A 25,879-nucleotide genomic window follows, 5' to 3' on the forward strand; every position below is an offset into this window, starting at 1 on the left:
AAGGAATCTCACCTAGTATAATTTACTGCTTCAGAAAAACCTATGATCCCACAAGCCTATTTTCTGAACCAACAGGTATTTGTTTCTAAACAATATAGCTGAGCTGCACCTTTGAGAACTCTGACCCAAATCCACAGGTGTAGTTAGGCACCTTCATCTCACAGATACTCCCAAATCTCACTGAAGCAGCAATTAGAACTTACAGAAATGAGACCTTTAAATGCCTCTCTGTCAGGTAAAGTTAATGATCTACAAAACAGTCTCCTTTTAGGCTTCATAAAATGTTTAGTGAGAAGCTCAAATCACATTATGGCCGTGGAACCCAAAATGCTCAGTAAGAACAGGTGACACAGAAAGAATGCACTGACCATACAGCAGGAAATGGGGCCAAATGTGTCTAAGGATGGCAGCACTTTCCCCCCGTAACTGTAGCTCTGATAGCACACATGAACAACCTTAACAATGAGAATTGTTGTTCCAATTCCAAGGAATAGCTGGTTTGAACTGATCTGGCAGACCTGAACAAGAATAAGCCTGGGCAGGGCAATGGTGATGGTTCTGCACTCTCTGCAACTCCCTGTGTGGTTAAGACTTTTCTGTGTGGGATGCCTTATGTTTAGATTCTGCAGGAGACCCAGTAGCATCCTCTTACTCTGTTCTGAAGATCATACCCCACAGCTTTGGAAACATTCCTCATCACTGCTAGAACAGACACATAAAATAGAGAATGAAAGAGGAAAACAACACTTAAGCCCTGATTTAATTTTAAGATAAGTCTGTCAAAATGAGGTGAAACTACCAGGAAGATGGGAAACAGATTTTCTAAAACAATAACAATTTTTTTCCTCCGTAACTATTTCCACAGAGAGAGATTTCAACAGCTAGGTTTTCTTGACTAAAAAAAGGAGAAAAGTTACTTCCCAAACTATTCCAACAGCAGAAGCCAAAAAGACCATTATAATCCATCCAGAAAATATAAAAACTGCTTCCATCTCTTCGAGATCTCTAATCTACTTCCCATTTTAAAAGGCTCAGTTGCTAGACAGCAGTAAACAATGATCTATTCCAAAAACGTATTGCTAGCAACTGGCCAACTTCTCTGTGAATATGTAGATCAGAATCCACTAAGAATACTCTTGGCCCTTGAAGTCCTAACAAGAGCAGTAATAGCTCATTTTCAATGCAGAGTAATCTGTGAAAATTAACAGTTCAGCAGTCTAAACAAAGTAAAACCACACAACTCCTCTCAAAACATGCAAGAACACTGTCTGCACATCTTTGTTTCATATCTGACATTACAGATTGATATAACCTGAACCACTACTCTGATGTACTTGTTCCAGAGCAACGCTCCAGAGAAAAACACAGTCTCCAAAGTGAGCTGGCAGGGTTTTAGTAAGGTGTCTAACTTTCTCGGTTAGATATCTAGTCCAACTGATTTGCTTCTGTCTAGTCAAACTAGCAGCTTTTACGTGGAAGTGAAAAATTAATTTTTCACTGAAGAGAAGCAGTTCAGTGTATTCTTAACAATATTAAAATAATTAACACCTTTCATCTTAAGAAAATTTGTGGTATAACACTGATTTCCATAAACAAAACTGCTTTTTCAAATCTTCTTTTCCTATCATGGGTGTTAGCAGCGTTTTTCCTCTTAAAGCATTTGGTCATGCTTGAGATTTAAAATGTTTTTATAAATTTTGAAATCCGTACTACTTGAAGGATACAGGCACCATTACCAGTAATAGCCTTGCAGCTTGGCAAAAGTGGATTCAGAATTTCTTCTGCGTTGCATTGTAACAGAACATTTGGAGATGGTGTAAACTGCATCAGGTCAGAATATTGAGAGAAAAATGTAACATAAAAAAACCCTGACCCATTCACCACTCTTCTGCAGGAAGAGATGATCCCTAAACAGTACTAATTTAAACTTCCAATTTCAAGATAAGAGTCACATGTTATTCAGGGCTTTCTTTGGATTCTGTGTTGTATCTGCTCACTTCTGCTGACCACAATAAAGTTTTGACTGTGTTTAGCCTTGAAGCTAAGTTTATCTTTCCAAGTATTTCCCACATGAATAGCATTACTAAATGAAGAATCTAAAGCTTTTTGCTCAAATATAATGACCTCAAATGAAGTAAAAAAAACCCAAACCCCCCAAAACAACAGACCACCACAGCTTGAGTAGATTCAAATCAAATACACTCCTGAGTAATTCCAATCTATAATTCCTAACTATAAAACTAATTCCAATCAATAAACTAGGCAAAAATGACACCCGATGACCTTAATAAGATTTTTGCTTGTTTTGAAGTGACTTTTCCTATGTCTCTTATATGACATTACAGTTCTTCTTGTGCCAGCTGCTCCCAGGGCACTAGTTACCAACACAGACTCTGTGCTGGGAACATTCAATGCTCAGTGTTAGGAAGTGAGTCTTTGTTCCCTCAGTAAACTTTACAATCGGAGCTGGTGGGAACTGAGAACAAACACCTTGCACTCCCAGGACACACCAGCACACAGACACACAGGCACATGCTTTCACATTTTGTTTCAGTGCACTGGAAACCCACCGTATCCCCCTGCTTGGATGGGTGTTTTTGGAGAAGCACAAGCATATAGACTAAAATCCTCTGTCTGGAAGCCAGCCCGGTTCAATGAGGGCTCAGATGCACTGCGGTGAATTTTTGGCAATGACCGGGCCAGAAGCTCAATGGAGGCAAGAATCTAAAACATAGAAAATATATGATCAAGCCTGTTGTTCCAAAGCTGTAACTCTCTCTTAAAACTAAAGACACTGTATCAATTAAGTACAGAAAAATATTTAAATGCATACTAAAAAAAGGATTTTTAAAATACAGTTTATTGCACTGCACTCTTGATGTTTATACCCTAATGAGATTGGAAAGGCCAGCTGGAGAATTTCCCCCTATTTAAAGGCACATTGATTCCCTCTAAGTACAGTGAAAACACTTGCTTTTTATTGGGATCCTTGTCTATGCCCTCATACCTGTACCTACCCTTGCTGCAAACAAACCTAGCTCTGTCAGCATTTTGCTTAATAACATTTACTAAAAAGTCAGCAGGGGGAGCTCCTAATCTTTTGAAAACTATTTGGTTACATTCAAAACAGGAAAAAATGAGATTTTTGCCCTCCTCCCCCTCAAGGTTTTTGAACCCAAACCTTCCTCAGCAAGCACGATAAAAATCAAGTTCTGTGAATAAACTATCAGCTTCCCTTCACGTAGCTTCAGGGAGAGCAGGGAGGGCAGTGTAACATTTCTGAACACATACACCAAGTACTAATTTGTGTGTCTGTGACTATTACTTTCATTATCTCCCAGCTGAAACTTTTTCCAACATGTGAATACTTTTCCAAATACACAGATCATTTTAATACCTGTGTTTTGAAATGAAAATGAGCATTTATAATGAAACAGAACTAACCTGGTACTGAACCAGGTCTCTTATGAAATCCTGCCATAGCACTAATCAAAATTAAAAAAAAAAAAAAAAAAAAAAAAAAAAATCAATAAAAAAATTTGGAACTGGCCAGTGAGTTAATAACTTTGAATTGTAAAATCTGTTGAGAGCTAGAGAGGCATTTCTCACCTGTGGAAAAAGGGGTCTCTCATCTCTTTTCTTTTTTAAGCATTCTGCCATTAATCTCTTCATAGCTTTTGGACAGTTGCTCCGTACTTTGCTGAGGTCTGGAGATAGGTATCCTCGTCCCACCATGAAAATTATCTTTATTTAAGGGGAAAAAAGATGAAAGAGGAAGAAGCTGAGTTGATAAAATAAACAGTAACAAAAGGTGAACATTTTGCTAGACTATTTTGGTTGCAGCAGCAAGCTTTCTGCTCCCAGGAAACATTATCTGGTATTGAAATTGACAAATTTCTTAGAGTAATGCTTGCTAACCTATTCAGTACAGAGAAAAAATTAGATCATTCCTCCTCCTCAGAGAGATTTCTGTGAAACTTGAACACTAGTAAATGGTTACCATTTATAGCAATAACCATCTAAGGAATGGTTCTTCGGTGTCAAAAAGTGACAAAAACAAGAACAAGCAACTCTGTGGCAGGAACAGTACGTCTAAAAATAAATACTCTGTAAAAGAAATATTCTGTTTTATATTATAAATCAACAACAACTTCACATTGAAGGTTATTTTAAGAAACACATGGCCTTTGGATATTAAAACCCTTTACCTTCTGAGAATTGATTCCATCATATACTTTTCCAACACAAAAGCTTATTCTTGACATCTGACCACCTCCCCCACTCTCACAAAAAAAAGCAAAAAATCCTCAAAAGAAAGAGAGAAACTGCCTCTTCTCTGTAGAAAAGGAGACAGACAGGCTTGGTATTTTTACAGTAACTCTTTCAACATAAAGGCTTATATTTCCCCTAAGGATACAACTTAAGTGTAAAACAAAGTAAACTGATAGGAAGCAGGAAAACAAAACATAAATATGGTTAATCGTCTCTTGTATATATAAAAAACCATCAAACATCATCATGTCAAGTCAAGGGCAATTGCAATGTGGTTTGAGTACTGCAGTAGCACTGACACTAAAAAGCCCTTCCAAAGCAGCTAATCAAAGAAGCATTCATGCTGCAGCAGTAATCACTGCCTTTTCTGAGTACTCAGACAACCCAGCAGGTGTAGCACACCTTCTCTCTAATGAAGCCTACCTATCTCATATCTTGACACTGGGGAAAAAAAAACAACAGAAAACCCTCACATCTCAAGTATGCTATACATGTTATTTATACTAACACAATCCTGGTCCTTTTTTAACTTTCTGCTTCAGTCACATCTGTGTTGGCATCAAGGAGGAACAGAAAATTCCCATATGGTTTCTCTAGAAATCCCCATGTGCCAGAGCAGGATTTCATAGTAGAGACTTGTGTACTGCATCCCCTACCTCTGCTGCAATCAGACTTGCCATTATCTAGCAGTTGGTATTTTCTAAGTAATGGCTCAAGCTGAAATTATTCAAAATTCATCACTGTTTCAAACAGTTTCTTTATGAATAATATAGGGGCTAATCTTTTATTTTAGACTAGAGAAAAGAGAGTATCACTACAAGAACAGTCTAGAAAAACCTGTTAAAGCGAGAGAAACACTCTGAGGTATAACAAGAATGACACTTTGCTCACTAAGAATCTTGCTTGTGTTATAGTAGCTGATGTAGATGCACCAGAGAGTGAGGAATATTTACAACTTTTCATATAATAGACAAGGAGTGACAAAACTCAAGACATGAGATCACATATGTTGGCTTCACTAGCATGTTAAAATTTGTTTCAGCACTTCATTGTAAGCACCCACATCACTGGGTTCATCTTTCAGATCTCAAAAGGTAAAAGCTAAACAAGGCCAAATACTGTTTTTAGAAGGCTGAATCCATCTGGCCAGGAATCCAGACATTTCCTTTCTTCAAAAAGGCAGAACCAAAATTATAAAAAAGAAAAAAAAAACCTAAAAAGGAGTCACTCCAAATTTGATGAATTGGGATGAAGTGTTCTGGCAGATATGGAAGCAGCCTTATAAAATGGCATTCACAGATGAACGTTGCTATGGTTTCAATTCTCAAGTACTGACAGCGAAAAAACAAGAGATGAGGACACAGAAGCAACAAATACATCTCTGCTCAGACACAGAATAGTTTACACCAAAGATCTTGGTGCATAGATACTATTTTCAGGTTAGACAGAAACAATGAATCAGGTATGCCTTCCCAAACGTTCCTATCCTGTGGAGATATGTTACGGCGTGTGGAATCATTAAGACTTAAAGAATATTTGTTCACAATTAAGTAATCTTCTTACACAATCCCCAGACTCTGGAAAGTAATATAGTCCAACAAGCAGGATTTGAGAAATGCTGATATCCTGTAAATTCATTTAGATGGTACATGCTCTTTCAAAGTTGAAATGAATATAAAACATTTGGTGAGATGACTGCTGTTCTGTTTTGTCAGTTCTGTAGTTACACTATTTATTATTCACTGCAAGTGGAGGGGTGGGGGGAACAAGAAGAATAATTGAACACATATATGGGGGATCATTTCGCCTTTGCAGAACTATTCTAAACTAGATTACTATTAAGTAATCTGCTCTCTCCCTAATAAGTATCCTGGCAACCAGTTCAGAAGCTGAAAATCTATATTTAAAATAAAAAGAACACAAAATACCTCAAGAGGACTAAGTAAATTGTTGCTATGTGGCTGAGGCAGTTCTAGAATATGTAGAAATGTCATCTCACAGCATCAGAATCAGAAACATCAAACACAGAGAACATCAGAAAGTTCAGCACCCAAGGTTGAATCAATCTCTGTTTCAGACCACACCTGACTGAAGTCAGTGCCTCCCCTTACCTGGTCCCTGTTGTTGATGTTGGAGTATGGCAACTGTCCAGTCATTAATTCATAGAGAACAATCCCAAATGCATACACATCCGACTGAAAACTATATGGGTTTTTATCTTGCATCCTAATAACTTCTGGTGCCTGCATCAGAAAAGGCAAGAATTAGTTTCTATTTCTCTACATTATTCTGCACCTCACCTACTAGGAATAAAAAAACCAGACTTGTACAGGGTACAGGTGCAAGACCCATTCTCGCCTTCAGATGGGTCCTAATATAGAGTGGATGCTGACATGAATCTCAAAACTCATTGCTTCATTTCAGCTTGGTGATCCCTTTTATTTCTCTGTGACAGAGCAAAATTACCTTGGCCAGGCTGAGAAGGTATTTGGAAACCAGAATTCTAATGACACTGAAAATAATGCCAGCTAACAGAGCTTTCTTCCAGGGAGAAAAGGAGGAAGTGGAGCTGCACAGAAGATTGCAGTACGAAGCAACTCTTCTTGAATTCTTAAAACTTAAGAGCATCTTACTTTTTGCTGAGCTTGTTCCTCTACTCTTTTGCAGGACGTTTTGCAAGGCTTTTCTCACCTTCTCCTCAACCCTAGATTAATGATACTCATTTTCCTTAGCCACCATTTTCATTTCAGTATAAACCTCAGAATAAAAGATGGAGACACTAAAGTTTTTCTGCTGACTACTGGAAAACACATACTTAAAGAAGAATTGAAAGACATTAATTTACTACTTCATATTACTGCTTGTCTTTTCCAGCTTAAGCCAGCTTTTTTATGTGTGCCAGAGGGACAGGAGCAGGAAGTTTGGCCAAAGGTAGATAAATTTGTTGAAACAAGCTTACCGCTTCCCCTTGCTTACCATCCATAGAATGGAACCAGACAACTGCTCAAACTGTTGGGACCCACTCCATCGTGATTTCACTGTAGCTAGACCAAAATCACCTATTTTTACTGTGAGGTCTTCATGAAGAAAAATATCTAAGGGGGGAATGTTAAGGGAAAACAGACAAGCAATGCTGGCCCTGTCCTAAAAGAACAATAAACAACTACAAATTTGCAACATGAACATGACAGTTTTAACCATTCACCATCACTGAAGAAGGCTCCCACATCATACAGGTTTTAAGCAGCCAGCATGGTGAATTATGGTATATAAGGGTTACATAAGTAATGACTGAGCCAGTGCTGAACAGACCATGGCCAGGTGGCTTTTATGAAGTGCCAAGTATGAGAAAAGCTGAAAATATTCCATGAGCCAACTCACATAATCTTTCATTACATGAAGAAACCAAAGGATGCAAAAAAACCTTTGTGATACCAACTAAAACTACCTATGTTATTGCAATCAAACCAAGACACAGTAAGCATCTCCTATTTTGTTATTAGTGATATTACCCTTTCTCAGTGAAATTTTTATTTGGCAAATATTCACATGTTAACAGCTTTTCACATCAGTAAGTTAATTTCTGGCAGAAAAAAAAACCCAAACAACAAAACCAGGAATGCTTTCATTTTCCAAAATTACATCTCTGGGAAAGGATACTATTACTCTTGAGGTCTCTGTGGATGATTGACTTGGCATGCAAATAACTGAAAAAGAATATCACAGATTAGGTGGGTTAGATAATATTTCACCAATCAACAACTCAAAATTCACTGTACTACTGAAACATAAATTCTGTCAACATTCAAACTGCGCATTTATGCAGGCAGTAAAACTTTGGTAACCCATGACAGTTTCTGCAACATTTAGAGGGAAAAATAAAATAAAGCTTAGATTTCCAGCTCAAATCTGATGCTATTGATGAATAATAATTATGCTCCAACATCTGCTTTTAAATTCTAACTCAATATTCACAGTAAGAAGAACTTCAGTAATTTTTTTCATGCAATTCCATGCTGAAAGTTCTGCCTCACAGCCTTAATGGGGATTGTCAAGACTTTGTGAGCTTTTAGTCACAGCTTTAGATAAGGTGTTTTTAAATTGCAAGAGCTAAATGTGCTTCCCAGTCTCAATGTGTACTTGGGTACACTGACTGCTTTTTAGTAGAGGAGTGGAAAAAAAGTTCCCCTGATTACAGCCTGGATAAACAGATGGCAGGGAACACAGAGGAAAGTACTTGCCCCACAGCAGATACAGCCTGAATTAGTCTCCCATGGCTCTTTGTTTAGTCAATGAGATTGGCACAAAACTACTGCTGGAAAAGCCCCAGTTTGTGTCTCTGCTTTGAATCATGTTCACAAAACAGCTTCTGCATCTCCCCTACCTACAGATGGAGCCTGGGGAGATGAACAGGCTAACAGAAGGCTAAGGCTGGTTGCTGCAAACACCTCCACGCTCTTGACTGAAAATGTAATGGAGCACTGAGTAGAAAAATGGCACAATGAACTGCAATCATCATAGTGGTTTTTCAGTTGAAGTGTGATTTCTCTGGTCTTACAGCAGTGCTCTGATTTTGACACACAATATTTGGCTAGTTTGGTAAATTCTAACTCGATGGCCCTCTATGGAAGTAAGGATTATTTACAATCCTTAGAACAAAATAGGTATGCTCTCTTCAGATGTTGAAAACTGTTATTTAGAGAGCTGTGATACTTTCACCAAATGCACTGATGATTGAAACAGGATCCTGGGATCAGCAAAGTGAGTGGAGAACTGGCCTTATTTGCCAATGTCAGCCAGAGTGTGAAGGGGATAAGTAAACATTGCCCCAGCGCTCATTTGCAGACAAGTAACTCAATACTTACTCCATGCCTTGAGCAGTCTGTCGTGCAATATCAATTAGCTTGATCATTTCAAATTTGGTCTCAATGATGTGTAGATGGTGATACAAACTGGATCCTTCACACCATTGTGTAACAATAGCCAACTGGGGTTTTGTTGAATAACCCATGAAAAGCAGGATATTCACATGTCGTGTTTTCCTGTTTACAAAAAAAATAAGAATCAGGAGGAAATCAGATCAGGAAATCAGGAAAACTCAGGCTATCACAGTCTACATATATATTTCCAAATAGAAGGTATTGGGTCAATCTCAACCTTTACTATAACATGATAATGTCTTGCTAGATTAATTTAATGAATTATTACTGAAGTTAGCCTTTCTTATAATCCTAACATGGAATAACTACTCTGGGTTAAGTGAAAAATGTTAGGGCTCTTTTATGTTTTTATGTTCTCTTATATTAAAAAATTAACATGGGATCCCAGCCATGGAGCCAGTGTGAGCCTTTGTCCTTGCAGCAATGTGGACTAGGCCAGTTCTATGCTTTGTGACTGTGCCTTGTTCAGGTTCAAGAATTTGTCAAGTGATGCTGAAAGCAACTGCTGAGGAAACAAAAAATAAGCAGTTTCTTGCAAATCCTACCACAAAGCTAAGTAATGATGGATCATAATGGAGAAGGCACAACTATAGGTAAATCTGTCTTGTCTGGGTCAAAGGATAGAGCAAGGGACTATGTATGTTCTCAAACAAACAAACAAACAGGCAGGGCTCCATCTATGGGACTACCAGCAGAGAGCTGGACTGAAATGTTTGATTTCATTAAGTTCTGTCAAAATTGCATCAAGAAAATGAAGACATACCTGAAGTAGCACATCTCAGAAAGCCTGTACTTCCACAACTGTGAGCTTAGTTTTTTGGAACTAACATTTTCCTAGGGTAAAAGGCTGACCATTCCCTTTCACTATGTAGCTTATTTAGGATGTTTCTGCTGTGTAGGTGCCCAGCTCAACACATGAGGTTTTTCCAGGGACAAAAACTTTCTTGCTATTTTGTTTCTTAACACACAATTATGCTTGTCACTGAGCATAGGAGCTGAACCCAAACCAAATACCTCCTCTGAGATAGAAGAAGCAGTAGACATAAGAAAAGGAAATCAAGAAGTGACTTGATGAGAATTACATTAAAAAAAACCCAAAAACCTCAGAGAAACTAGTGCTAATGAACAGAAACTATTAAACAACAGATATTATGGGCAGGACTGTAGCTGAAAAAACAGCTATTAGTGATGCTCTCCTTCAATTTCAAAATATGGATGAGAGGAAAGAAAGGCCTACAGCTCACACTTAGGCTTGACAGTGCCTTGTGGGTAGAATATTAGCAAAAACCAGTTCAGAGTGTTTGTACATATATGTATTGACAACAAAGGTGTGCAGACAAACACATACAGTGGGTACAAAAATATTTTTAAATGGTAATTTTTTCTGCCTGAAAGTATTATCACGTAGGAGTGAGACCAATGTGTTCTAATGGAGATCTAAAATTCAGTGATTAATGAAGCACAAATCTACACACATTATTTCAAGCCATTAAAGATATTCTTACCTGAGCACTCCTACTTCATTTTTGAAAGCCTGTAACTGTTGAGGTGTGGGTGCCGTAACATTCAACATTTTCACTGCCACATCACCTTTAAAACAGCAATTTTTAGTAAGTGCCATTGATACATATTCTTCTTTTGAGCAAATGCTATACAGAGCATCAGAAATTTTGGGATACACTGTTTTTTTTAGCTTACATGAAATAAATCACCACAATTTTAAAGTAAGTCAATATTCAGTAAAATGTAGAAATACCATTCTTATTTTACTCTGAGAAATCATAGCCAGGCCAAACCTATTAAAAATATACATTTGAAATCCTAATTCATCAAGATGGATACTTCTGTCTTTCTAATGTTTCATCTTTACCCTAATAATTTCTCAGTTCAGAAGAACATGTAAAAGTTGAGTTTCTAAGCAACATGAATTTCTTACACTACTTATTTAGCACACTACTTATAAATTTAAAAATCATATTTACTGCCCTTCACTGCACTCTCCCCCATTATGTCCACATCTCTCTTGTTCTGAGGAGCCCAGAACTGGGCCCAGCATTCCAGGTGTGGCCTCACCAGTGCCGAGGAGGATTGCCTCCCTTAAGCTGCTGGCAATGCCTACTGCAGCCCAGGAGCCCATGCTTTCTCTTTGTGGCCTGGGCATGCTGCTGGCTCCCGTTCAGCCTGCTGCCCACCAGAATCCCAAATGCGTTTCTGAGAAGCTGCTGTCCAGCTGGGTGGACAGTGTCACTGTCCTGGCAGGTAATGTGACCTCCTCAAGAACAGCTGTTTACCATGATGGCCACATACCATGCCACTTTCCTTTGTAGACTGTTCCAAATGATCCAGATCCTATCCTCTGTCCAACTGTGATCTGTCCATCTGGTATCTCCCAATCATCACTTGAATCTCGTCGACCAAGAGTTTTCTTTATATATGTGTAAAAAAAATAAAAATGAAGAAAACAAGTGCATTAATGTCTATGAAAACAGCTCCAGTTAAAAATTTTTCACCAGCATTTCCCATCATTAATGTCCTAAAAAGGTGCCCTTTTTCAGATGTTGTCCTTTGACTTTTAAAGTTAGTCCTACACAAAACCTCAGGACACAGGTATGTCAAATTATTACCTGGCATGAAACATTTGCAACAGCTTTCTGGCAGGGTTAAAACCAGAAAACATTAAGAAATGCTTACCAAAAAAGAAGTAGTACTTGATTTTAAAGTCTTAATCATAATACTAAACTGTGAATTTAATAAAAAAGTGGCTGTTTTTATGTTTTCATGTATTGTTACATAAAAATTTGTTACATACATTCGTTACTTTCAAAGTTTATGAATCACGGTGGGAAAAATTAAGCTGTTACATGAAGCGAAAGTGCCATTACAATATGAGGCACACCAGTAAAACTGAGTTTAGTTAATTACTTAAATTATTTATATATCAGTCCTACAATTAATTACTGGTTTAAAGTGGTTTTAAAGTGGTTATCCCACTCTATTATTCCTCAGCTTCAAATCCTTGATCACTGCCATATTCATCTTCAAAATTATTTAGAAAACTTGCATGAAAGAGAAGTGAGAGGAATATGGTTGTGTAGTATTTCTACAAAAGAAAACAGCTGATCTTTCCCTTACCATTCTATTTCTGTCTTCTGAGGATGAAGATGATTTCCTTTCCCGCTGGGGTCCTGGTGATTTCTGTAATGCTTTCACATTGGTTAGTGACCCGGGCAAAGAAGCGGGAGGTGTTGCAGACAAGCCTGCAGCTGAGCCTAAATTTCAGAAACAGGATAGTTTTATCTGTAAGAATCCACCTTACAAGAATGTATCGATATTAGGTGCAAGAATTGTTTTTAAGATGCAGTATCTCTAAACATCAATGTGAACGTAAAGAGAGAACAAACATATACAGGAATATTGTCCTGATATTAGAGTAGTGCTCAAGTCTCAGATTTCAGGAAGAGACAAGTGTACAGCAAACATCCCTGTACCAATAGTCCCCAGTCTCTTGTTCATGAATTAACAAAAGGGCAATGTCTTTTTAAATAAGAAAAAAGTACTTTTAAATGTATTTTTTAAATTCCATCAGTTTCTTTGAGAAGAACAGCATTTTAGTTTGCAGCATCTACCTCTGATATTTTTCATAGCTAAGCTTTTAGGAACCCAACAAATAGCTGAACTACTGTACTTTGGAATCAAAATAGACTAAATGCAAATAATTGAAATGTTTTCTGGTTGAGTCTCCAAGTGCCACCTGAAAATCATTTGGCTGTTTTAAAGCTATCTGTTAGCAGAGAACTATTATTTAAAAACAAACATCAGGCTTTAGAAAGGATTAAAAAAGAACAGGTACTTTAGTTAGCTATTTGAAGCATATTCTAGGAAACACAAGAAGAACAGTATCTCTGCAGCCTGTAGGTTATCTAAACAAATCTATGCGGGAAAATGTTACTAAGAGAGCTGTTTCAGAGCCCCAGTGGCCCTTTTCAAATAGAGCACTTCACCTAGACACTGCTTTTTAAAATACATCACAATTATTCCTAACAAGGTTATGCTGACCCTTCTAATGCAAAGGACATAAAATAGGGTCAACTGTTAATTAAATTCATGCTGCTTTGCTAAACAATGTATGTCATTGAACAAGACCTCTAACATTCCACTGCCTTCTCGCACATCAGTGCTCTGGGAAGTGGTGGAAGACAATACTCCTCCTCATGTTCTCTTAGAAGCTCTCCTCTTAAGCAAAAAGTGTCTCCTAATGGCAACTAGAGTTCAAAAATGGACTTTGTGACTTTTAAAACTGCTGCTTAAGGTCAGCCACTCAGTGCATGCTAATTTATATATTAGCACTAATATAGTGCAGACTATATGTATCCATTATTTGACTCTGTAGGCTAAAATCTATACACTTGGAAGTGGCTGCACAAAACAACATACCAAAAGATACAAAATGAGACACAGCATCTGTAAACTCTGTCCCACATACTAAAGCAACAACAATGATGTATACTGGGCATCCTAACTACATTTATAAGCAGCTGGAAGCCAGTGATCTGAAAGATGGACTTGTGTTCACTTTACTTGTGTTCATGTCACTGTCATTTATTTTATTGTTTCATCTGAAATCATACATACATGGAATTAAATGTATGATGTTCCCAGAACATGTGCAATTTTCCGAAAAATTTTGGGCTACATATTTTCTCTGCAATAGCGAAGATCTGGGATGCATTTTCTTTGAGGTAACTAAAATCTCATATTTAGATTTTAATACTGCAATATGGGAACACTAGTACAATATTCACCCTTCACAAAAAATGCTTACAGCACATGGCAAAACACTATAGTTAATCTGTTCATAATAATACCAGATGGCCTGTTTTCAAAGTTATTAGAGTAGAATACTTCAGATAATGCTGGATTTAAGTCAATAGCTTGGACTCTGAAGCTGTACGCAACATATTTCACTCTGTAGCCTGTTTGCTTGTTGGGAACACCTGTCTTCTTACAAAGACTTCTGGAAGATCTTTACAAGTGTAAGAGGTGAACTGCTCTTGATATATTCTGAAACAAAAGTCTTTGAAACAGCCAAGATGGTAGCATTTGAAAACACTACATGCACTGAACTAACCATTTCTACCCGTATTGTGTAGACACAAGTATAAACATTTCATGCTATTACTCAATAGTTGGTTTCTCCAGCATACAAAATCCCAGAGCTTTTTTGGGATTTTATGCAATACAACAGATCCATTGACAGCTTAAGGCCTGAATTGTCCCCGTGGTCAATGACATGAAGATCTAAGTGTCTTATTTTACATAGCACAGGACAGAAATACTGTTTCGATCAAATTTACTAACTAAATAAAAACTACTGAAACCATCTAGAGCCCCGATGTGGTGTCAATAGCACATTGTCAAAATGAAGTACTTGTTGAAAGCTGACATGACACATTACTTGAAAAGCTTAAGACCTAACAAGATATCAATGGAAATGTTTGTAATTCACATTTGATTTCCTACATCACTTTTCAAAACAAAGAATATTAAATATAGAAGACTGTTATAGCACTGAACTGACTTAAACTGAACAGTCAAGGAAATTCTAAGTTAAGGACATCATTTTATCTTTAAAATCACTGCAATGCAATCCAATGACCTTTGTTTAGAAAAATTATGTTAAGGTCTGCAGAAAAACCTCAACTATGAAATTCCTTGCCTTTGAAGATTTAAGTCAGACTTCATTTATAATAATTTTCAAGCGTGTAAAGGTGAAAGTGAGTATGTGTGAAAAGCACATTCAAAGCATTCCAGCCAGGCCAAGCAAAAAACAGAGGTGTTTTGATAAACTCACACACTTACATACACACGGTGTGAGGGTGAGGCACAAACAGCATCTGTGGTTTTACTTATTTTGTTTGGGTGAAAACAAGAAAGAAGAGCCCAACTACCTCTGAACACTGGGCCAGGCTCAAAATCAAACACTATTTCACTGGGGACAGAATGAAGGAGGGGACTGGGAGTCCGGGATTGGTATTTCCGAAGACAGCGCATCAGCTGGTTCAAAGGGGCTGTTAGAGAGAAAGAGACGGGCAGGCAGAGACAGAAAGACAGACACATAGAAGAAATGAAAGAAGTCATGGGAAATAACTAGGATGCTTTGACTCCTAACCATAGATTGCTTCTGTACTTTGAAGGAAAAAAAGTCAATTCCCAAGAACCATTTCAGGACTGGAATTAGCCAATTGTTTTCAGATGCCAAGCAGACAGTTTATGATCAAAAGTTAAAACCAACATGATCGCACAACATTTAAATGTTGGACAAAATGGGCAAAACTCAGGAGAGCCACACCTAATCAACACATACAAAACTAAAACTGGCAACTTGCAATTAGTACCTTGCAGGGCTAAAGGAAATTTCTTTTTTAAAAGTGCCTATTGCTGGCATTATTAAAGACAGCTCCATCAAACACAACACATCCTACCAAATACCAGATTTGCATGGGAAAAACAAATATTGAAAGCCTACAGAACAAAACCTTTGAGACCAGGAAAGAGTGCACTATGGTAATTCAGACCCATACTTATGGCTGAAGCAAGTTAAAATTAGTAGAAGACAACTGTGTTACTGATTTGGAGTTGAAAAAACTGTCATATGCCTAGTCTACTTAGTATTTCCCTATTTTCAATATTTCTGCTTTATTCTTATATTCATAGGAATAAATACAGCACATAAGAAGCCCTCTCCAGGATCTTAACAACCAGTAGGAGAAGTGACTTAAGAGGCCCGTGCACAATGTGAAGAAAAATAAACCTCCTGGCACTAATTCTGACTTAAATGTGAATTAGGGCAGTGAGTTACTGAAGGAAACAAAAAAAGACCAGGCTTTAGTGTAAGATCCTAATAATCTGCTTCCAAGAGTAGCACAGGCATGCAGTACAGCAAAGCAGCAACTTCAGCACGGGTAGAGGGGGAGAAGAAGCGGAGTATTTCAAGCTGCTTTAGGATGCAGCAGTTTGTATGGAAGGCCCATCTACCATGATGGTTTTCATTGAAAACTCCTGTTGTTTCCATGGGTGAAAAGGTAACAACAGGCATAAAAATCTTTGGGAAGTTGTAGTGTATCTGTGTGCAGCCATGTGAGTGAATAAGTGTTTATGTGTGTGTGTGTGTGAGAGAGAGAGAGTAAAAAAGTAAAAGTGCAAAGTAATTTCAAAACTAAAAAAACTAGATACTACTTCAAAACTTTTTCTCCTTCCATCTCCCCCACTCCCAGAATGACCAGCAAATGACTCAAATCTTCGTGAAACAAATACTAAGTTCATGGACAAGCAAATGTAAATTCACTTTTGTGTTCTAGTCATATTTTGCATTGTGGCTGTGTTTTATAGACGGAAGTAGGGTAACAGGAAGGGACAAAGCAGTTGTGTAATTAAATGTAACACAGTAGTTAAATGTTCAGTAGTTTAAATGTTACTTACCTCCCTCTCCTCGTAAACTCTGGTCTCTAATCAAGTCCTATAAAAAAATAAAATGCTGTGTTTAATTTAGGTATTAACATTTACATTCTGTAATCAAGACTGATAAATTTGAGAATTCATAGCGTCATACACTGTCCAAGAAATAAAAGTGGTTTCCTACCCTGACTTACTAATAGCAATGACTCCAAAGAACTACCACACTTCTCAAAATTAAGTTGCTTTAAAACAGCATCTCTCTGTAGTAAAGTGAAATATACACCATCCAAAAGAGATGCTGACAAGAAAATGTTGATTTAAAAATGCAGTTGGTCAAAACATAGGAAGAAATATTGAGTCAAATGTTCCTGTTAACAGTAGCACAAATGATTTTAATTGTCATATCAGAACTTAGGACATCAATTTCCTGTACTGAGGTCCATCAGTCAAATGAATCCTGCTTCCTTTTTTCTTGTACCAACACCTGATTTGCATAGCCAGGCACACTGCTCCTCTCAGAAATTACTAACTGCAGACAGCTTTCTTCACTTGCAATCCTCTGCAAACACCAAGTATCATTTGCAACATGTCCAGACTAAAAGCAAACTACACTAAGGATTTTATAAACAGAAATAGAAAATTCTAGCAGTTTTATTCTGTATGCCCATTTTTATAACAATTTTTTTTTTTGTTAACTATTACATTTATTCCCTTTTTGTTCCATAATTATATTTGTTCCCTTACACCCCTGTGCTTTGCACTGACTCAGCTGCACCACTGCCATATACCACATGCAAATGTCTACATAGCTACACTCTTAAAATTAACATTTCAACTTTTCCTCAGCTCACATGCAAAACAGATTTTGTGCCCCAGTGGCAGATTTTAGGACTGCTCACCTGACAAATGACTAATTTCTAGAGAGCAGATTAAGGGTAAAATATGAACTGTGTATGTTAGCAAAATTAGCAAAAGGCAACATCTCAAAAGGTCCTAACTGTCCTTATGTTAATACCAACCATTATTATTAGTTACATTTCACCATCTAGAGATTTCAAAATTGGGGAAAAAACCTTAAGTGTAGCAGTTTCTGAACACTCCAAAGGAATGCTCAGAACAACATGTACTGGGCTCTTAAACTCTTAAGGAACTATCAGAATACATGAACTCAATTTAAGTATTTAGTTTCCCTCAATGCCGAAAATATTACTTGGAATACAAATTCTAAAAAGAATCTCTATACTGCATTACAATGTATTTAACACAGAATGGTTTGCAAGAGTGGTTACTAGCTACAGCTAACAGCATGAGCCTTGGGACTAATGACAAAAAAAACCCAAAACCAGCAGTTGTTTGGGGCAGAATGTTTCTTTGAAAATGAAAAGGACAGGACTGTCAAAAGGCAGTTCTGCTTTTGGAGAATGGGTTGTGTTCTTACAGCTCTCAACAGCAAAAAAGAATCTATGAGAAAAAGGAATTATCTTTGAAGATTCTCAAAGACCACTGAGGATTATCTTAAAAACAGAGCACTTCAATTTAACAATTAATTTAACACACTGATATTCGCAAGGAATACAACAAATCTACTATTCCTGATCTAACTGTTAGTAATACTTACATCAATATTGACTGGCTCGATTGTATTGATGTGGACGTTGGGAGCTGAAGAGGATCGGTCGCGTTGCCCAAATTGATTCCGATGGTCTTCATCTGCTGGTCGGAGGGGCTGTGGGATTGGAATGGATTTTGAAGGAGAAGGACTAGGGAGAATTGGTGGTCTGAGAAACAAAGTCAAGGAAAAAGAGGATTTAGGTCTACAAATGGCTTCAAACACTGCATAGTGGGTGTGGTAAGTCCTTTCAACTACAATAATACATAACAAAAAAACTGATCTAAAGCCCTGAATAAAAACAATTTATAATGAATGGTCTCTACTCCCCTATGATCAACTGCAAGAACTCTCTGTTGCATAAACTACCTAAACACACGGCTGTGAAGTGCTCTGAGTTAAAGAAAACTCTACCATACCAAACCAGTAATAATAAATCATGATCTGAAAAACTCATGCTGCCCAACATGCATTGCAGATAGCAAGATATGCTGCAGTTTCCTCACCTCTGAGTCAATGCAATACACTCATTGTAATGGAAACCAATTGAAAACTAAGAACACTTAATATCTCATATTAATGTTACAGTCAGAAAATGTCATAAAACAAAATGGATGGATGGGGTTATTTTTCAGCAAAGAAAGAGTGAAAATTACATCTGATCATTCAACCTAATCAATTAATAATAATGTATTATTGATACTAAAAATAACATGGCCAATGTATCATTGATAGTAAAAATAAACATATCACCTTTTAACCTCAACCTTTAAGAAACAACTTTGAATAGCACGTTTCAAATGTTATTTACTGTGCTGCAATGCAATAGGTTTGACTGAAAAAGTGTTCAGAATACACAAACAAGCTTCCTGAAGAAATGCAAATACTGCCAGTCATAAACGTAGACAAAGTCTTTAATTATGGTATAATGAATTGAATATTCAAAAGACAAAACAACTAAACACTCGGGATTTTGTTTGTAAAAAGGCAGAAAGTCACTTCTTTGGTTATCTTCTTTGCTATTAATTTTGTTTAAGTGCAATAAACTGGCAATTATCTCTTACTCTGGTCAAGGTCAGTCACTGTTAAGCCTAATGATTCAATCTAATGGATATAAAGCAAAAGGCTAATGAAAACATTTGCCACCTTCTTCAAAGAAAATTTTCTGTTAAAATATACATTGTATCTGACAAGAGTTTTTTAAGAGTTGGTTTCTTTTTCTAAAGTTCCAAAAGAGGAGTGGAGTCCTCCAGCCATTCAATGACTCATGGACTAATTATGCCCACAAAGGCAATGTCCACAGGGAGAAGCTTCAGAAATAAAATCAACAGCAGCATATGGCAGCAGTAGGTCCTGATGCCACCTCCTGTAAGCAATGCTCCCCGGCCTCCTCAAAAACCTTTGGGGAAACTAACATTTTCAACAGGACATCTTGGCATTTTGTCAGAAACAAGTCTGCTTTATAGCCTACTATCCTACCTTTCATTAAAAAATTTATCCAGTTTGGCACTGCTCCCAGAACTCAGTGCTATCTGTATCCTAAGTACCTGTCATCTTTTCCTTCCTGGCCAACAATCTCGCAATTGAAAATGGCAAAACAAAGTGCTTGTGAACTAATTCAAGTAACAGTCTAGTAAGTCTTCCAATGAAATTCCTGAATATGTTTGGGAAGTGGGGCAGGAGAGAAAAAGCAGGGGGTTGAACCCTGCTTCACTTTAAAAAAAAAAAGCTGTTACCTACTGTCACATGACAGAACATACATATCAGGAAGATAACGGGAAGCAATGAACTAAGACTACCAATAGTCAAATCCCTGAGAAAGGGAGAGAAAAGGGCCTTGAAAAACCCAGCAGTTCAGCAGTTGTTCATAATTTCAGATTTATTTTTTAAAATGCAGTTGTTGCATATACACTTAAGCTAAAGTTTTTATTCACTGCTACCCAAGTGTCTTCAGGTAAAATATTGTAAATGAAGAGATTTTGAACTCCTGAATGATTTTGTAAGTAAATGCAACTAGAACACATATCAGGAGATGGGACACTGCACAGATCCAAATGCAGGACCTGACTGACACTTAAAGGCACTCTACTTTCATGTTAAGGCAAGCATGTCAAGTGCTGCATAAAAAAACTATCAGAAGTCTAAAAGGTGTCTCAACCAGGCCAGTACTGTCATTGGTGGGAGCATTAACTCCTGCTTAAACCTCCTAAGAGTTTTCAGGTGAAAAGGAAATTAAGGGAAATACATCACAACATCCATTAGAACATTGCACCAGGACTGACTGTGACACACCATCTGAGCTCTGCCACATGACAGAAACAGAAGCAATCAGATATTCTGTGATCATGAGTAAGCCAAGGGAGAGAAAAACAGATTGAGGCAATATTGTTTCAATTACATCCTCCTTTGAGTCATAAATGGTCATCTGCTACTTCTGTGTTTCTGGTCACAGGTCATCATGTCCAGCATGCTGCTAACACAGATAGCATGCCACATCCTACCGTGTTTGAAAACAACTTGAATTGCTTTTTCTAATCATTAAATTCTTACTCAGGGAAGATAAAGAATTATATATATATATATATATATATATATATATATATATATATATATATATATTTTCAGTCTCGAAGCTATTACTTGGAGGATCACTGGGCTTTAGACAACAAAGAATCCAGAGATGGGACCCTCATAAGCAGTTAGGCATATGCTCCATTATAATTTTATTAATGGGTGTCCTTGAGACACTGTCCTGGGGTCACTTTGGACACTTTGAAAAAAGTAGGTTATTTCTGCTAAATGGAATTTTTTTCTTGAAAAAGATAACTAGTGAAGTAGAAGAGACAAGGGGTTTGCTAGCTAAGACAGCCTAACAAGATCACAAGCTCAGAAAATGTTAACCACCAGCTTCTGCCTGTGTGGCAAAAGCTGGATCTTGATCTGCATCAAGATCTTGATCTATCAAAAACACATCACCACAAAGAACGTGTGGTTCTTTGTGATGGTAGCTCAGTGATCCTCTGATCTGATCTGTACTGTTCCTACAGTATTGCTACACATTAATTACTCAAGAAAAGTAGAAGTGACACTGGAGCTAAAAGGGCCAGATATGATCATCTGGAAAAGGGTGCCATTGTTTATTCCAAGCCAGTTCCAAAAACAGCTCTTAGGCTATGGAAGCATAGTGCTAAAAAAACACACTGCAAAAAAACCTAAAAAACAAACCCAAAAAACAACCCTCTCCCCCCAAAAAAATCCCTGAGCAAACCAAACACACAAAAAAAACCCCAAAGAAGCAAAAAAATAAACAACCCCACCTCCAAAATAACAGTCTGAGGCTTAAGGAACATGCACAGTTTGAATATCAGGATCTGAGTTTATGTTTTTCCTGCGGCCTTTGTGAACATTTGACAGCCACCTTGCTAAAGGAGACCTTCTAGAAGCATATAAATCACTTTCTCCCATCCTCCTAGATTTGGGTATTCTTTTAACAAATGATTCTTGGTTTCTGAAGCAACAAGCTGCTAGTTGTCAAATCTCCATCTATTATGTTATAACCTTTCCTGGAAGTATGACAGAACATGCTTTTACCTTGGACCATATGCTTCAGATTACACATTGTTCCCTCCCTTTTTATCAGGCAAAACAGAAAGATGCTTTATCAAGAAACAAGAATAACTAATAAGATGTAAAATTTTTATACCCTTTACCAAGCACAGCAAGTGCCCATGTGTCCACAGATTTACTATTCCACAAAACTGGGTCCACAAGAAAGAAAAAGGTAACTCAGAAAAATGTCTGCACATGTTACGTTATACGTAGACACACAATTTTATAAAATCATATACAGTATGTCTATTGGATTTTAGAACTTGCAATGATGTAAATTAGTTCACTTTACAAATTCAAAAGAAAATTTTAATACAGATTTTCCTTCATGTCCTTTACTCACCAGTGTGATGTTTCCTAAGTGTTTAAGAGCTGGTCTATGCAGGAAAGATTTTTCTTGAAATTCTGCTTATGATAGGTGTATTTGGGTTTCAAGTTTTTGTTAACTGTATTTTTATTTTGCTGTAGTTGAGCAAATGCTTGAACTGAAAATTCATATTCACCTAGCTTCAACTATAAGGTGTGCACCAATTCCTTTTTAAAATGACAGCATCTCTCCTGGACTGAAATTTTCTTTCTCCTCACCACACCCTGAACAAGTCCATCTCAGGTTAGTCCCTGTGCTTAGTGTTGCACACACTATTTATCTGTAAGGCCACACACTCATATCCAAACCAAACCTACTGCAAGCTAAAATGTGCATCAAGGCTTTCTTTTGACTGTTTTTTTTATTGTTTACATCAGAGTGTTAACACCAGACTGGATTTGGTTGCTGTTACTGCTGTTAATGAAGAACACAGTACACTTCCAGTTCCAAGCAGTTTCCAAGGACTGCTAAGGGTCTGGGATACAATGGTATTTCAGCTATAGTAGCAAGCAGGTAAATTTAAATTGTGAAGGCCAAATAGGTTCTGATTTAATTACTGTGGTACTCCATAGACATTGCCAGAAAACAGTAAATTTTTTCTTTCCCTATCCCTGCAGCCTGGAAATACTCAATAATGTGAAATTAATTTGGAGAAAAGGACAGCCATACCAGTTTGTAACTAAAAGCTAAAAAACTTTCCTGCAGCACCCTGTGAAGTCAGCCTAGAGGCACCATGGGACAGATCTGTAACAATCAGTGTCCCACACAAATTAGCTCAGTTTTTTACACCATAACTTGTTTCCCCCCATGTTGGCTTGTAGGTGAAAAACAACTGCCAGGATTATCACAATGGTGTGCACTCATTCATGATGGCCTTTGGGCCCAGATCAAAGCTGATGAATCTGAAATTCCCCAAAGCTTCATATACCAGGGGATATCAAGAGAACCACGCTGTTGCTGTTAGTCCTCCAAACCAGGTCCAGTTCACTAGCAGGTTTTTGCAAATAAAGTTCTAGAGAGTAAGAGGTTTCCCTCACCTGTTGTATGGACTGACAGAGTTTTTTAATTCTGATTTAAAGATTCTGATACCAAACCTTTCCCACAAAGCAAGAATGCATATCAGCTCAACTTGGATATTGTAGGAACATTGGGAACATTTACATGGAGAAACCTGGAAAAGGTCTCGTGCCAGGACTTTCAGGGAAAAAGTTCATTGTTTTATGAATTAAAACACAAAGCTTGCGCTCACACACCCCAGGATCTAAACTGAATTGTAGCATAAAATGTATTATTATTGTAACACTGTATCTCTGCTTCCTTGGCTTTTCAGAAGTTTTTCTAGACACTCAAGTATCTTTGGCTGAAGCAGAATGATCAGTGAACATTTGGAAGACAGAAAGGAAAGCAGAGGTGTTTAATCACAAGCTGGAGCGTGCTCAAAGGCAAGGACTGGCAAGCTTCCAAGAACGGTGCACCAGACATTCCCCTTTTCTTCCTCCAACTTAGAAGACGAAGCATATTGGGAAACGTTGTTTTTCAAAGAGACAAGACATTGCCAACTTGCTTATTTCTCTATTTTTCATGTATCTGAGACTGAGGGAACTGGGCACACAGAAATTCTGTGCTCATATTTTACGAGCCAAGATGGAGAAGAAACTTCATGACAGTGCAATGAACGAAACAAATACAATGTATGATATACAGTTTCCTTACTTCAATTTTATTACAAATGGCTCTTAGCAGGGAGACCTATGCTTTTCTTTCCAGTTAACTGCAGATTGTAAATAAAATGGTGGGTTTGGCACAACAGGATAATGCAAATGGAAAGAACTAAAATGGGACACAAAACCTAACGTGAAGGCTGGACACAATTTTGATAGGGGTTCAGAAATGTGAAATGGGACCGTATGTGCTCCCTCATCTAGGGGTGGAAAACCTGGAGGGATTGCCTATGGCTCACAGTTGGAAGAATAAAAGGCTACAGGCCTGGATTGCTTTAGGATGTTACACATGAGCAAAGTGAAGCAGTTCTCCAGCATGTTTAACAACTTCTGCATCATGTCCAATGATCTTTTCCTTGTTCCTTTCTCTTTCAAACTTTTCCATTTGCTCCCTTGACAGTGTCTCAGCATGTCACACACGCCTTTGCTCTCAAACTTGTCTTGCAACACAAACTTCCTTTTTCTGGGCACTTTGCCTGCCGCTGGGATCCCTTCACAAGGCTAGAGTTGAAGAAGCGTGTTTGCCTTCTCTTTCCTCAGGTTTACCAAACGATTAGTAACATCCCTTCCTCCGTGAGCTGTTCCATGCAAGATGCTAGGAGAACAGAGAAATCAAAGGAACAATTATTAATCTAGGAAGTGTTATTAAAGGGCTAGTTCCTCATATTTTCCACCCAATTGTTCAGCTCTCAAATTTGAATCCCATATTTGAGCTGCTGTCCCATATTGCAGCAGTCCTCTTTAACAAAACCACAGGTGAGTGAATGTTTTTATAGAAAAGTCCATCTTTTAAAATTCAGCTAGATGAATATTTCCACTAGCTAGATTAATATTTTAAAATATTCCATACTTTAAATTATGTTTTTAAGAAGGAGAGAAGTATTATTAGAGAAAGGCAAGAAACTGGAAAAAGGTATGGACAGTGCTATATGCTCATCTGCATACACTGATGCTGGGGAACACTATGACTAACATGGATATTACATATGAACACCACCTGACAACCATAAACCATTTTCAAAATGAACAGAATTTTGCAGACATGATGTATACCATTTTTTTTGTGTTTAACAAGAAAGTTCACAACAAAGCAAAAATGCAGAAAGGAGAAAGCTAAAAGCCTTTTACATCTTCTGCAATTACAAACATTTATAGATGCAACACTTGAGAAAAGCTCCTAAAGAGCAACTAGCAAGTATATTTAAATGTTAACATTTTTATGTATGTGAAGTTAAAGACCTCAAGGCATTAACCAACTCTGGTCTCAAGTTTTTTCTTTCTGTTTTCACTTCACAAAGCTAAGACTGCCTGAAGCAGTGCCTGTATCAAGATAATCCATATTGCTGTACCCTCACAAGCTGGTAAGAATAGACCAGTGTGAGGCAAAGGCAATTGAAAAGCAGGACGATTTGGAATATTAGGATTAGGGCTATATAGTGCCTTTGACATCCACTAGTGTTTAACACAATTGCTATGAACAAGTTTCTTCATGAAGCAATAGTTTTAGCCCAGTTACAATTTTGGCTGTACCATGACAAACACTTGACAAGCAGCCTTGCCCACAATCTGCTGTACTAATATCCATGGGATCTAAAGCCAACATCCACTACCTGGAAGAAGTACTTTTGAACTCACTTGAATCTGCACAAAACAGTATAAGTAAGAACATAATCTCTGTACTTACCAAATGGGGTTCCGTCTGCAGGACTGTCAATCTGTTTTCCTGGGTGGCATTTTATTTGGTCTTCCATAAAGTAGTCTTGGCTGTCCAGAGAATTTATCTTCGAGTTAAGAGTCCAGAGGTGCCTGTGTAACTTCCAGTGGGTTTCTGCCTCAGTTTAGGCACAATTTTCACTAATCCAAGAGAGACAATCTGCCACATTCAGCTCAATGCCACACAGCACAC

At 37.6% G+C, this 25,879-nt stretch overlaps 1 protein-coding gene across 2 annotated transcripts in view; it reads right to left on the bottom strand.

The window, feature by feature from the left end:
- LOC131592696 (serine/threonine-protein kinase B-raf) overlaps window positions 1-25,879 on the bottom strand; it is a 77,234-nt gene that overhangs the window by 4,918 nt on the left and 46,437 nt on the right. The window contains exons 8-19 of one of the 2 annotated variants that reach the window (XM_058864384.1): window positions 18,286-18,445; window positions 16,692-16,728; window positions 15,161-15,280; window positions 12,345-12,481; window positions 11,520-11,637; window positions 10,718-10,802; window positions 9,138-9,314; window positions 7,933-7,979; window positions 7,249-7,367; window positions 6,384-6,515; window positions 3,610-3,744; window positions 2,571-2,724 (exon numbers count right to left, since the gene is read on the bottom strand). In XM_058864384.1, the coding sequence (XP_058720367.1) occupies window positions 2,571-2,724; window positions 3,610-3,744; window positions 6,384-6,515; window positions 7,249-7,367; window positions 7,933-7,979; window positions 9,138-9,314; window positions 10,718-10,802; window positions 11,520-11,637; window positions 12,345-12,481; window positions 15,161-15,280; window positions 16,692-16,728; window positions 18,286-18,445 (1,421 nt within the window). The remainder of the gene's footprint in view (window positions 1-2,570; window positions 2,725-3,609; window positions 3,745-6,383; window positions 6,516-7,248; window positions 7,368-7,932; window positions 7,980-9,137; window positions 9,315-10,717; window positions 10,803-11,519; window positions 11,638-12,344; window positions 12,482-15,160; window positions 15,281-16,691; window positions 16,729-18,285; window positions 18,446-25,879) is intronic. The other variant, XM_058864383.1, reaches the window with a different exon arrangement.

Source organism: Poecile atricapillus, chromosome Z, assembly GCF_030490865.1.
Source record: "Poecile atricapillus isolate bPoeAtr1 chromosome Z, bPoeAtr1.hap1, whole genome shotgun sequence".
NCBI classification, from domain to species: Eukaryota; Metazoa; Chordata; class Aves; order Passeriformes; family Paridae; genus Poecile; species Poecile atricapillus.